We start from the raw sequence: 15242 nt of genomic DNA, 5'->3' as shown, positions 1-15242 counted from the left end.
GTCATATCAACTCCATTAAACAAGTATTAAAGAGAATACTCAACTTCTTCGTCTGCTTCAGTTCATTACAGTTATCAGAGAAGGGCATGTCATTTCCAACCTCAACATTACACCTCACAAGACCAGCTACAACAGAGGAAGAAAATCAAACCTTACAATAATAAAAGGAAGGTGTTTTGTCTTCATCTTGTACAGTTCCTCCAAGATATCAGATCTGACATAAGGACATGGAGCTTCAAGTCCATCTATTTGCACATTTTGTCCATAGTTTTGAAACTGGCTGTCCTGTTTTTATTACCCATGGGAGTTAATAACATCAGACAGATGGATTTTAAGTTATTTCATGTGTTTTACACAATTCAATTCAAACACCCCTGCCCCCCCCCCCTCCACCCACCTGCTTTATAGCTGGACAGAGAACAAGGTCATCTCAATTTGTTAAAAAACATGGTTCAATTTCTACTATAGTTAGGTGCAATAGAGGTAGTTCCACAAGATCAAGGGGGAAGGGTTTTACTTGTGTTACTTTCTAATTCCCCCTTCCCCTCCCAAAAATGGGAGCCTTTGCCCTATTTTGGATTTAAGGAGATTTGGACTTAAGGAGACACTTCTATAAAGAAATTTCACTTCCGCATTGGTTGTCTCTAACTTCTATAATACTGTCTCTTTCCCTCCAGGATTGGTTTCAGGTCTGGACTTAAAAGACACACATACTTCCACTTTTTTATAAGACTGTGTCAGTGGAAGAATCTGCATTTTGTTGTTAGAGAGGACCATTTTCAGTACAAGGTCCTCTCTTTCAGGTTGTCCGTTGCACCCAGGATGTTTACAAAATGCCTCTTGTTGCAGCATACCTAAGAAGGCAGAGCATGTATATTCATTAGAACACCAAGAGTTATGAACTGACCGGTCAACCACACACCTCATTTGGAACCAAAAGTACGCAATCAGGCAGCAGCAGACACACACACACGCACACACACACAGCAAATACTGTGCAGTACTGTGTTTAAACATAAACTACTAAAAAAAAAATGGAAAGTTTAAAAAAAAAAAAAAGGCAAGGTAAGGAAATTGTTTCTGTGCTTGTTTCATTTAAATTAAGATGGTTAAAAGCAGCATTTTTCTTCTGCATAGTAAAGTTTTTCAAGGTTGTATTAAGTTAATGTTCAGTTGTAAACTTTTGAAAGAACAACCATAATGTTTTGTTCAGAGTTGTGACCATTTCAGAGTTGCAAGCAACCTCCATTCCCCGAGGCGTTCCTAACTCTGAGGTTCTACTGTATACCTGTATCTAGTTAATGACTGATTAATAAAAGTGTCACCCAAGTAAGAGATGTTATTACATGTATGTCAAATATGTTCACTTCTGTTAGTCTGGGATTACAGATTTGGGAAAAGTCATGTCTAAACACTACTCAGATTTTTTTTTATAGGAGGCATATTGGATTCAACTGTGGAGAAAACTTTTCTCCCAGAGTGGGGAGAGATCAAAATAAAAAGAGGTATACATCTCTTCCACCAGTCACTAAGACAATCTATTCTTTTCTTCCTTCGGTTGCTGGGTCTGTGGGTGTTAAGTGCAGCAGTGACTCCTTATGCTTGTCTTCAGATGAGACCTTCAGCACGGGTTAGCAAAGAATTATAAATCCTCTTTAGACAGCGTGCATTGAAAAAATTAGTTCCTTGACAGCTGTTAACGTCATTAATATGGTGGATAGACAATCAAAATGCAATGAAAGGCACACTTTCAATCACCATACAACATCTGTAATACTGATCAAGGATGCATCTGTCTTAGAATGGCGAGAACATCTGGCCAACAAATTGTTGGTCAAAGATCATTATCACCAAAGGAAAGGAAATTACACATCAGTATTTTAAAACTGAGAGCAATCAAACTAGCTCTAAGATCTTTTTAACCTCAACTCAAATACAAAGCAATTTAGATTGTAACAGGCACTATAGCAGTGTTGTTTAAATAATATAAAGGGGACTCACTCTGTGAAATTATGCAGGGAGTCCAAGAGTCTTTGGAACTATTTTATAGAACATGATATTTATCTAGTAGGAATTCACAAAATGGGGGAACAGGACCCCCTTGCAGATCATCTGAGCAGGTCCTCTGGTCAGATGCATAAATGGTCTTTGAAGGATGAAATGGTGAATCACCTCTTCAGTTTATGGAGGAACTCAATAATAGACCCGTTTGCATCCAGCAACAACAGGAAATGCCAGAGATATTGTTCCAGGGCACTCAAAGAAAAGGAATCTGTATTGGATCCTCTGAGGAGCGGTTCTTTATTTCATCCATATGTAAAAGCAGTGTTTTTGATAAGTCACTTTTGTGAGATTCATAAGTGAATTGCATCACACTCACCCTAAAATTTTACCAAAAATGTCATATTGTCTCATAAATCAATCTATAATTCTATAATTTTACCAGTCTTCTTTCCCAAGCCCCATATACATGATGAGAGAGCTAAATTACATGTGTTGGATGTGAGGAGAGGATTATCTTTTTATTTAGACAGGACTAAACAGTTTAGACAGTCTTCAAAGTTGTTTATAATTTATGGACCAAAAAACAAGGACAAAGCTATTTCTGTACAGTCTCTCTCTAAATGAGTTAGATTAGATTTTTATGAATCTTATAAATTGAAGGGATTATCCATTCCTCAAGTCACCAGAACTCATTCAGCTAGATCAAAGACAGCTTGCATGGTTTTCTCTAGACATATTCCTCTGATAGAGATATGTAGAGCAGCAACCTGGGTCTAGATTGGATAGAAAGCTTGGCAAGGTAATCCCGTTCTTTGCTTAAGTAGAACTCTGGGTCCCACCATCACTGGTCAGAATACTGTTTATTAATCTAGCCCAGGACTGGGAATATGCAAGAACACTCAAAGCAAGAAATGAAGTTTATCTGTAATGGAGGGTCCACGGGACCTTTTCCCCACTAACATGGAGTCCTACTTACTAAAGGGCTGGGGTTGCAGGGGAAGGAACTCAGGGGGAGCACCAAGCTTCTTTTAAACCCTTGCCCTTGAATATTCACAGTTCGGGGGGGAGGGGGAGGATGGCAAGGGAGATGCATGGATGCTCCAAAAGCTGCTGCTAGTAGAATTTAACCATTCAGGCCGCCCTGGTCGGAGCATTCCATGAGTGAGAATATCCAGTGAGTGGAAATATTGCAGAGTTCATCTTGAAAAACCTTGTTTCCAGGTAAGTAACCTTTATTTCTTTAAGGCATATAACTTGGTACCATGCAACATTTTGATTTAAAAACTAGAATGAAACAAAGTTAACATGGCACACATTTAAATGGATTAACAGCTGGCTATCTGAAAGGTCTCAGAATGTAATTATAAATGGGGAATCATCATTGAGCAGGTGTGTTTCTAGTCGGGACCTTCAGGGATTGGTTCTTGTCTCTAAGCTATTTAACATTTTTATTAATGACCTGGAAGAAAACTTGAAATCAGCATTGATCTGGATTGCTTGGCAAGCTGAGCACAAGCAAACAATATGCGTTCTAATTAGGACTGTTGATTAATCGCAGTTATTAATTAATTGTGATTAATCAGGCTAATAGAATACCAATTGAAATTTATTAAATATTTTTGGATGTTTTTCTACATTTTCAAATATATTGATTTTTATTACAACACAGAATACAAAGTGTACAGTGCTCACTTCATATTATTGTTTTGATTACAAATATTTGCACTGTAAAAATAAAAGAAATATTAATTTTCGATTCACCTCATACAAGTACTGTAGTGCAATCTCTTTATCATGCAAGTGTAACTTACAGATGTAGATTTTTTTTTTGTTACATAACTGCACTCCAAAACAATGTAAAACTTTAGAGCCTACAAGTCCACTCAGTCCTACTTCTTGTTCAGCCAATCACTAAGACAAACAAGTTTGTTTACATTTACGGGAGATAATTCTGCCTGCTTATTTACAATGTCACGTGAAAGTGAGTACAGGCATTCACATGGCACTTTTGTAACCAGCGTTGCAAAGTATTTACGTGCCAGATATGCTAAACATTCGTATGCTCCTTCATGCTTCAGCCACCATTCCAGAGGACATGCTTCCATGATGATGATGCTCCTTTAAAAAAAAATGTGTTAATTACATTTGTGACTGAACTCCTTGGGGGAGAATTGTATATCTTCTGTTCAGTTTTGCCCACATTCTGCCATATATTTCATGTTATAGCAGTCTTGGATGATGACCCCCCCAGCACATGTTCATTTTAAGAACACTTTCACAGAAAATTTGACAAAACGTGAGGAAGGTGCCAATGTGAGATTTCTAAAAAACAGCACTCGACTCAAGGTTTTAGAATCTGAAGTGCTGTACAGAAGCTGAGAGGGGTGAGGTGTGGAGCATGCTTTCAGAAGTCTTAAAAGAGAAACACTCCGATGCGGAAACTACACAACCCGAACCACCGAAAAAAGAAAATCAACCTTCTGCTGGTGGCATGTGACTCATGATGAAAATGAACATGTATTGGTCTGCTCTGCTTTGGATCGTTATTGAGCAGAACCCATCATCAGCATGGACGCATGTGCTTTGGAATGGTGGTTGAAGCATGAAGGGACATATGAATCTTTAGCGGATCTGGCACGTAAATATCTTGCGATGCCGGCTACAACAGTGTCGTGCAAACACATGTTCTCACTTTCAGTTGACATTGTAAACAAGAAGCGGGCAGCATTATCGCCTGCAAATTTTAACCAAACTTGTTTGTCTGAGCGATTGGCTGATATAGGACTGAGTCAATGTGTAGGCTCTAAAGTTTTACATTGTTTTATTTTTGAATGCAGTTTTTTTGTACATAATTCTACATTTGTAAGTTCAACTTTCATGATAGGGACTGCACTACAGTACTTAGATGAATTGAAAAATATTGTTTCTTTTTTACAGTGCAAATATTTGTCATCAAAATAAATATAAAGTGAGCACTGTACACTTTGTATTCTGTGTTGTAATTGAAATCAATATATTTGAAAATTAGAAAACATCCAAAAATATTTAAATAAATGGTATTCTATTATTGTTTAACAGTGCAATTAATTTCTTGGCAGCCCTAGTTTTAATACGGCTAAATGTAAATGTAATCATAGACTTGAGGCCAAGAGAAACCATAATGATCATCTAGTCAGACTTTTTCTGTGCACCGCAGGCCACAGAATCTTACCCCACCCCTGCAGTAGTCCCATAACCTCTGGCTGAGTTACTGACTTCCTCAAATCTTGATTTAAAGACTCCCAAGTTACAGAGAAACCACCATTTAGTCTAGTTCACACAAGCAGGTGACCCATGGCCTACCCTGCAGTGAAGGTGAAAAACCCTCAGGGTCTCTTCCCCCAGGTCAAATTGGCAAAATTCCTTCCTGACCCCAGATATGGTGATCAGTTAGACCCTGAGTATGTAGGTAGGCATCTGGGAAAGAATTCTCTGTAGCAACTAAGAACTCTCCCCACTCTAGTGTCCCATCTCCAGCTGTTGGAGGTATTTGCTAATAGTGGTTGTGAATGGGCCATATGCCATTGTAAGCAATTGCATCAGGCCATCCCTTCCACAAACTTATTAAGCTCAGTCTTAAAACAAGTTAGTATTTTTTTTGCCCCCATTATATGTAGGAACAAAGAATATAAGCCATTCCCTACAGTATGGAAGGAGGCAGTGACTAAGGAAGATATTTTGGGTTATGGTGAGTAATCAGCTGAACATTAACTTTCAGTGCAGTGCTGTGACCAACTGGGCCAATGCAAACATTAGGTATGTAAACAGGGGAATCTTGACTATGTATAGAGAGGTTATTTATTTACCTCTGTATTTGGCACTAGCGTGACCACTGCTAGAATACTGTGTCCAGTTGTGGTGTCCACAATTCAAGAAGGATGTTGATAAATTTTAAAGGGCTCAGACAAGAGCTAGGAGAATGATTAAATGATTAGAAAACAGCTAAATCTTTCTCTTAACAAAGAGACCGGTTAAGGAGTTATTTGATTAGTCTGTAAGTACCTATCTGAGGAAAAAAATTTTGATAATTTGTCTGCTAGACTGAAGAGCCAAAGTATAACACAATCCAATGGCTGGAAATTGAAGTTAGACAAATTCAGATTAGAAATAAATTGTAAATTGGGATTCTAGAGAAAATACATCCAATTCAGACACAACATACAGAAGTTACAGCCATTATAAAGGCTACTTTGACACACACAAAATGCAAAACGAGTGTCAAGAGGTCTGACTAGTAGTCTGGAAACTGTATCTGTGACAAAGTTTCACTCTGTCGTACTACATTTCCTGAGGGTTAATCAGAGATGTCACTGTCAATGCACTTGAAATGAAGAGATGTTCACTATGATTTACTTTCCTATTATCAAAGAGATTGCTGAGCGCTATTCCTGGAGAGCACTGTTTTAAAGCCTAGGGCTGGCCCTTCTTGCGGGCAATTCTGAGATTAGGAATTTTTATCAATTTTGTGTCTGGTATTTTGCATTGTACTTTCCTCAGAGGCAATGAAGCTCTCAGACATGATGATTTCTCATCAGATCTACCTGACAGCAGAACATCTGGTGGGAGAGGGCAGGTTGCAGGAACACTCACTCAGCAGGACACAGGGCCAGCTTATGTCTTCTTTTCCTGGACCAAGAACTGCAGAGGAGAGTTCTTTCTTCAGGAGTACCATCATGACAAGCGCACACAATGTCAAATATGACAACCCTTTTCTACAAAGTCAACAGAATTGCGTTTAACATAGTGCTTGACATTTAGTTAGGATGTGTTATATCTTTTTCAACTGTTGACAAGCCCTTATTGTACAGCCTTCAAATAGCAAGTATCTTGTCACTTTTATTGCTTCTGCCTGTTTCGGATCTGAACAGTGAAAACTGACCAGCTGGCTATTGATAATTTTCACTGTACTGCAACTCTGAAGGCTATGAACAGCTACAGAGTCAAGGACTTGGTCCTGTGAGGAGAAGCAAGAGTGCAGGAGGGAAATGTCCTTTCATTCCCCTTTCCAACAAATATTGGATTGAGTCCCTGTCTACTGTTTCTTGTAGCCTTTGGAGCAGCTGTGCAGTGGAAAGAAACTGGTCAGTCTCACTGGCCAAAACGTAATAGGCAATTAAACTGACCAGGTAATTGTTATTTATACATCCTGAAAAATTGATGCCAATATACTCATAGTTTCAGCTTTTATGACTGACTTGATGAAAGCTCCTAGGAACAGGAGCTTAATGCTTAACTGTTCCAGTCAGCCAGTTGTATTTTTTCTCTATTCAAAAAATGCATGCTGGATCTAGCTTAGTCAGTGACTTGTCAAATTAAAAACCTTGCCATCCTGGACAAATTGACTTCTATCCTCCATGGAAAGTGATAGGACATGATTAACAATGGTCACTACTTTGGAACAAATCAAGACTCAGGAGGGTATCCTGTTATCAGAAATCTGTGTATGTAACTTCCCCCTGTATTATGGGCTCTAATTAGGGCATCCTGTGTCTGTTACGTTGTTGGGCTTTACATATTCACACTTTGCCATGTATATTTCTTACCGTATCTTCAAATACTAATAAACCTGTTTATAGATTTTTTTAAGGCCAGAAAGGACCATTATTATCATCTTGTCCAAGCTACTGCTTAGCATAAGCCAAAGAATTTCACCCAGTAAATCCTTCATTAAGCTCAAATGTTGCGGTTAACTACATCATGTTTTTGGAAAGACGTCCAAACTTTATTCTATCACTTGGAGTATTAACCTGCTACATCTCCAGACAAGTTGTTCAATTGGTTAATGACCCTAAGCATTAAAAATTTGCACCTTATCTCTAGCCTCAATTTATCTAGCTTTAGCTTTCAGCCAGTTCCTGTTATACTATTTATGTACATTTGCTTTATTGGCAATAAGATGTCTAAATTATGTTGTAAGAAGTTTATAAGTAGGAACTCTTTCTTATGTATGTATAGATCGCTCAGTCATTGGTGTTTCTGCTGCTTGCTACACTCTTCAGTGCGGTGACTGGCCTCCCATGGAGTCTATATAATACCTTTGTCATAGAGGAGAAACATGGCTTCAATCAACAGGTACTGTGAAATATACATGTACGGAAATAGCTTTCCAAATTAAAGTTAGTTTATGGAAAATGCCAGGTGGACAAATATCTGTAAATATGTCCTATTTGCCAGTGATATTTCTTTTACCACATGCAATGTGACACTAATGTTTCTGTGGGAACCTAAATCTCTGAATGTTTTGACCATGATACCCAGATACTTCTGCTTTCCCTTATATCATCAGATCACTACCTGTTCCAGACCACCAATTCTTAGTACTTAGCTCTTTCTGCAGCTGCCCTCACACAAACATCACACCAGCACCTACGAAGGGATCAGTCATGTCTTATGTCAAGTTGTTCAGGGAAGATGGTGGCAGCTGTTGCAGCAAAGAGAAGAGGAAATATATACCCTAGTTGTGTAGCCAAGAATCTCTCCTGTCTCATCACTTCCATTGTCAGTTAGGTCTTGTCTCTGCCTCCTACAGCCTGGTTCCCCTTATGCTGAAGAGGTCTAATGAGTGTTCCTTTGCCAGGCTGCTGCCTAGCCCTCCCCAGAAGCACTTCTGACACCCAAGTCCAGGCACTGCATGTAGTTGATTGAGTGAGGCTGAGAGCACCATCTCTGGTTTACCTCCTTAATCTGCCTCATGAATTCCGCCTTCTGCTAAACCAGAAAGGTCATCTCTTCATTCACACCTCCTACAAACTACTCACTTGTCTTGTTCCAGCAGCTTCAATTTCCTTAACCTGCCCCTTCCCCATCACCTGCATAGGTCTCCCTCCTACACTGGCAGGATTTCTCTCTTCAGAGAGCTTCCCCGTCTCAATTTCTGCATTAGTTCTTGCTCAGCTAGGGGTACCTCCTCAGGGTAAATCAGGCCTGGTTCCTTCCTTCCTCCCTGGCCCTAGTTCTTTCCAGTTCCTCTGAAGAAAGGGTTTGCTTCTGTGAGAGGGAAACATTTCTATCCAGATCATAATAGGCAATTTATTTCTGTAGACTTTGAAGGCTTGGCTGTAGCTGTCTGCACAGCACTATATCTCTCCAGGAAAGGACTGTAGGGCCCAGGGCCCACCAGAAAGTTCCAGTTTAACACAGGCTGAAAGTTGGGAAATCAATCAGGGAAGCCCTTTATCATATTGTAGAGAATTTATCTGCTTCACCTGCAAGAGTGTCATACCAGATGCCCTGGGATTTTCTCATCTCTATTTGCAGTTTCCAAGGAGCCAGGAGGACTGAGTCGAAGCTAGATCTAAAGTAGCTGAACTAGTTGTTTGTTACTTATAGACATTTCAAAGTAGAGCCAGTGTAGCAGTTACTTCATCCTTACTGCAGTAGAATCAGGAGACTGTTTTGCCTCCATCAACCTACAGGTGACTCACAAATGAAAAATAACTGAGGCTTTTTTACTACGATGTATAAAGAAGGCCTGAAAATTTTCCTCATATCTCCTCTCCTGCTCCCCCGCACTCTGCTCCCCAAAATCATCTTGGTTTCACACATTAGAATTACATGTCTAGCCTAGCAGTTTTTTCCTGAAATTTCCTGTGGGCCATGGAGATGGTATGAATATGACATCACAGATACTACGGAAACAAAACCTAATTAACCGAGAAGGGAGATGACATCTGTTCAAAATACCTAAAACTTCATGTTTTATTTCACTTCTTACACACACACTCAAATGCCTGAGAAACATCTGAGGGAAGAGTGTTGTGAGTTCAAAACCAAACCCCTTTCAGCCTTTCATTCATCTTCATAAAGAAGCAAAAAGAGCACAGACCCATTTTTCCTCTTTGCAGGACAACATGTTCTCATGAAGCAGAGGTTGCCTGATGTTTGCTCTGGACCATGAATATTTCAATTTATCATCTTGCCCTACTGTCTGCTCTGTGTGTATTCTCCAAAGTGGTTGTCATAGCAACAGTATTTTGCTCACAGAAGATGCATATTGTACCAATGGCTGCTGATAGTTTCTAGATACTCCATCCTTCTTGGCAGGCAGAGTCATCAAGTATAAAGGTCAGCCCAGTTAATTACGGTCATGGACTTTATAATCAACTCTGAGAAAAGTAATTTCCTTCTTAGCCCCACTTAGGCAATCTGTGGGCTGGTGGAAGCATCATGCATCTAAACAGAAATGTGCCTCTCCACAACTTTTACTGGTTAGTCATTTCCAAAGCCAATGAGCAGTTTTTATCTTTGGGTTGACTTAGGGCACCTGGCCAAGGAGGCAAAGAAATGTATGGATTTTTTGCAAACTCCAGTCCATGCAATTTTCCCTAATACTCTTCAGGAAGCACATCTCCTTGTCCTCATCCAACTGGACAATATCTAGTGGATTACTTATTTAGGCAAAGCAGAACTTGGAGTAAGGCACTAGTTTGTAGAAGCAATGTTTATAATGACAGGTTTCAGAGTAACAGCCGTGTTAGTCTGTATTCGTAAAAAGAAAAAAGAAAAGGAGTACTTGTGGCACCTTAGAGACTAACCAGCTTATTTGAGCATGAGCTTTCGTGAGCTACAGCTCACTTCATCGGATGCATAGCATATCGTGGAAACTGCAGAAGCTTATAATGTTTATAATGTTTGCAAAACATTATTTTACCTCCCTCAGACCAGCTCATCTTGTAAGGTTCTTACATTTCTAATGCCTTTCTGTCAAGGGAAAGGCTCCTGAACACATGGCCATTCTGCTGAAAATGGGGCTCTCCAGGCCTGGATCTGCTTTCCCCAGCCAAGAATGCCTACCCAGTTTATGCTGATTTTGTTGCGAGTTCAGAGACACTTGAATGATGGATGCCTTTTTAATCCCTTGGAATGGAGAGGGAAGGAGAGATTTGTAAGTTTTCCTTACCCCTTTGTACTGAATTTGGAGGAATCTGAAAGTTGTAGAGGAAAGATAATCATCACTGATTCCCTTTAGATGTTGGCTCTGTGAATTGCTGATGCTGTCAGCCCAGGATCTGCTTGCCTTCCCCCTAGTTCCATATCTTCTGTCTCAAGGCCCAGAAGTTCACAAAGGCCTAGAGAATCTTCACCTCAAACCCTGGTTTGAGAAAGTTTCCTTGAAATTTTTTGGTTTCTTTGGTCAGGCAACTGATGTTCTCCTTAAGTTCTGCAGGCAGTCCCCTCCAAATTCTATTATAGTGTCTGGAATTTGTTTCTGCTTAGTATTTTTTGAAGAGATTCAGAACTCCCCTAGGCCTTGGATTTTGTTTTTCCCAGATGTCTTGGAAAATGGTCTAATCCTACATCACTTCAAGTGGCAAGCTTCTTTTCTCGAGACTGTTATTCAGCCAGTTAATTGGCTCTCATCCTCTGCTCACTAGAGTCCAGGAAATGGAAAAGCTAGAAAGTAGACCTTACTTTCCTTCACCCTGCTCACCCATCTCATTGTTCGTTCTCAGTCAGTGAGGCATTTGCCGTCTGCTTGCTATCTCCAAAAGTCTTTGTAGCAGCCATCATCTTGTGGTGCTATGTAAGGGAACATTGATTCTTTCCTAGTGTTTTGTAATAAGGTGCCCTTTTGTCATAGAAACCTAAAACGTTACCGCCTTAGAACTCAAGACTTTACATTCTCCACATCTTTGTCCTCTGCCACAATCCCAAAAAAGGGATAAAAGGCATCCAGACCAATTTGAGCAAAATTGACTTGGATTTGTATCGGAGGCTTACGTTGTAGGTTGCAAATCCTAGCTCAACTTCCTGAGCCAAACAAGAGCCTGGCTATGCAGTAGATTTGTCAGGCATCCACCTGGAGCACCGTTCACACGTTTATATACCATTAGTCTGTGCATGTAGTTGCTTCCTTGGGTCCAGCATTCAGGTGGTGAGCATCAATCTAATGAGGAGAGGACTTCTCACAGAATGTTCACGTCCATGGAGTTTTTGCGGGTCCTCAATGGTCGTTTGGCCCACTCTGGATATTCCCGAAGACTGGAGCCACAAAGCCCTGTCCGTCATAGTGAAAGCAGACGTTGAACATTCCATTGTATCAGATGCATCTAGAGCAACTTTTTCACAGATGTTTAGGCCACTAGTTGCTCCTCACATACTACAGATCTCTCTTCTCTTTTATTCCTCAGTAAGCTTTGCTACAAACTGCAACACCTTGTCCCAGATAGAGCAGCACCTGCCAAGAAGTTGATGACAGATACCACACACTCAGATGGGGAGCTCATTTGGGGACCACCTTTAGACTCTGTGCTCTTGTGTCTCCACCCCCCCCCCGCCCCCGCAGGAAATTCTCCTTATTATCCTTGAGCTTTAGAGCCATACATCTAGTATGTGTGGCATTTCGACCCTTGCTACAGGGATCCACAATCCAAGTGATGACGGACAATACAACAGCTATGTATTAGGTCAATAGGTGGGGAGGAACATGATCAACTTGGCTCTGTCAAGAAGTCATTAGGACTAGTGCATTGGTCTTCAAATCTAACCTGTGGCTTTGCATCCTCCAAGCTTACAAAATGCCCCATTGGATCAGCTAGGATAGCTAGATCAGACAAGCACAAGCTAACTATGAAACTCAATTATGCGAAGTATCTTTTGTGGGTAGGTCTATTTTGGGGCCTCCCTATTTGCCACAGTCTAGAAGAAGAAATGCTGGATGCTCTGCTTCAGAGAGGTTTGATCATATGCCTTCCTCACCTCATGGACAGCAGAGTTCATGTATGCCTAACCATTGATCCCATTAGTACCAAGATTTCCTGAAGAAACTTGGACAAGATTCAGTCTGTGATTATGGTAGTTCCAGCTTGACTTAGACAGTTCTGGTACTCTCATCTGATAAATCTGTCAATACAGTTGCTTATCACATCTGTTCTACCCAGTGTGGCTTCACAAAAATGGAGGTCGTATCTTACACCCAGATCTAGCATCATTCTATCTGGCAGCCTGGATTCTGGCTTGCAAGTGGTCATCCAATGAAGCTGTTCTATGGAAGTCCAGAACACTTTGATATGTAGTAATAAAATTTCTAATGGACATCCCCCTCTTCCTTGGAAGCCCTGGTTTCTGTTATTCTGGTCTGCCTGCCTGCCCTAAAACATTCAGGGCTATCCAGAAAGGGTATAGTTAGCAGCAATATGGGCACATCATCCACCTGTTCAGGTTCATAGCATATTTTCCTCCCTACAGTTGCTAGATTCCTCAAGAAGCTCATTCATGTGCTTGCCTCAGTCTGGGAGCCCCCTCCTTTCTGGGACCTTAGCATAGTAGTATTGGTTTGATGTGTCCCCCTTCTGATCCCCTCAGAGACTGCTCTTTATGCCTCTTGTCTATGAAGACTACATAATATAAGCATGGAGAGTAGAGGAAATTCATGTTTGGTCCACCTTAACTAGTCTTTGTGGAACACCATGTAATTCTTAGGCCTGATTCCAAATTCTTTCTTTAAAAAGTCTTAAATTTTCATTTAAATCAGCTGATTCACCTTCCAGTCTTCTTTCCCAAGCTCTGTTAAAACCAGAGGGAAGCCAAACAGCACACCATTGTATGAAAGAGGCCTGTCCGCACCAACTTAGAAAAAACAAGTGTCACAGATCCACAGTCTTGATACTATGCCCCAGTTTTTAAACAGTCTCTTGGAGAAATCCCTTCAGTAATAGACTCCCAAGGGGTTTCACTTTCTTCCTTCATAGAATAATAGAATATCAGGGTTGGAAGGGACCTCAGGAGGTCTAGTTCAACCCCTTGCTCAAAGCAGGACCGATCCCCAATTAAATCATCCCAGCCAGGGCTTTGTCAAGCCTGACCTTAAAAAGCTCAAAGGAAGGAGATTCCACCACCTCCCTGGGTAACGCATTCCAGTGCTTCACCACCCTCCTAGTGAAAAAGTTTTTCCTAATATCCAACCTAAATCTCCCCTACTGCAACTTGAGACCATTACTCCTTGTTCTGTCATCTGCTACCACTGAGAACAGTCTAGAGCCGTCGTCTTTGGAACTCCCTTTCAGGTAGTTGAAAGCAATTCTCAAATCCCCCCTCATTCTTCTCTTTCGTAGACTAAGCATCCCCAGTTCCCTCAGCCTCTCCTCATAGCTCATGTGTTCCAGTCCCCTAATCATTTTTGTTGCCCTCCGCTGGACTCTTTCCAATTTTTCCACATCCTTCTTGTAGTGTGGGGCCCAAAACTGGACACAGTACTCCAGATGAGGCCTCACCAGTGTCGAATAGAGGGGAACGATCATGTCCCTCGATCTGCTGGCAATGCCCCTACTTATACATCCCAAAATGCCATTGGCCTTCTTAGCAACAAGGACACACTGTTGACTCATATCCAGTGTCTTGTCCACTGTAACCCCTAGGTCCTTTTCTGCAGAACTGCTGCCGAGCTATTCGGTCCCTAGTCTGTAGCGGTGCATTGGATTCTTCCGTCCTAAGTGCAGGACTCTGCACTTGTCCTTGTTGAACTTCATCAGATTTCTTTTGGCCCAATCCTCTAATTTGTCTAGGTTCCTCTGTATCCTATCCCTACCCTCCAGCTTATCTACCTCTCCTCCCAGTTTAGTGTCATCTGCAAACTTGCTGAGGGTGCAATCCACACCATAGTAGGCCATGCAGCCTCACCCACTCAGAGGCTGAGCCTCTGGGCTCAGGCACTCCTATTTCACACTGTGAGCTCTGCCAGCAAATCCAATTGTGATAGACTCCTAATCAGAGGCTTGTGCACTCTTCAGGGCCTAATTCACCTCAGCAAATACTTGCAGTGACATCAAGCAGTATTTTCAAAATAGAGTAGGATTTATTAGTTAACTGGAATACAACATTGGAAGTCCTTAGTTTAGCACAGAGAAATAAAATGTGTGTCCACCTGGCCAAGCCAGAGCAATCCATCAGCCAAGCTGTAATGGGTTCCATTATTGCTTTTGTCTCTGACTGTTTTGTCAGTCCCACATGAGAGCAGCCAGCCTTTTCCAGAAACCACTCTTAATCCGCTACCAGTCACCTCTCTGTCCTTTGTTTCTGAGCTGGTCTCTTCTCAGCTTTCCTGCTCAGAGGCGGTGGGAAAAACCACCTTTCTCGTGGTGATTGACTACTAGGTGTGAATGTTTTGGTCATTGGGGTTTCCCATTTTCTCTTGGGAATCATGCACTGATATGGGTAGCTTTCTGTAGGTTCCATCCTATTCCTTAAGGACCTGTTCATTG

General features: G+C 41.1%; 1 protein-coding gene across 6 annotated transcripts in view; it reads left to right on the top strand.

The window, feature by feature from the left end:
• Window positions 1-15242, top strand: part of ZMPSTE24 (zinc metallopeptidase STE24) — a 116408-nt gene that overhangs the window by 47507 nt on the left and 53659 nt on the right. For all 6 annotated transcript variants that reach the window (XM_074934537.1, XM_074934534.1, XM_074934535.1 and 3 more), the window contains one exon: window positions 7999-8115. In XM_074934537.1, coding sequence (XP_074790638.1) covers window positions 7999-8115 — 117 coding nt within the window. The remainder of the gene's footprint in view (window positions 1-7998; window positions 8116-15242) is intronic.

Source organism: Natator depressus, chromosome 19, assembly GCF_965152275.1.
Source record: "Natator depressus isolate rNatDep1 chromosome 19, rNatDep2.hap1, whole genome shotgun sequence".
Classification (NCBI taxonomy): Eukaryota; Metazoa; Chordata; order Testudines; family Cheloniidae; genus Natator; species Natator depressus.
The sequence above is the reverse complement of the archived record's forward strand: the minus strand, read 5'-3'. Positions and strand labels throughout refer to the sequence as shown.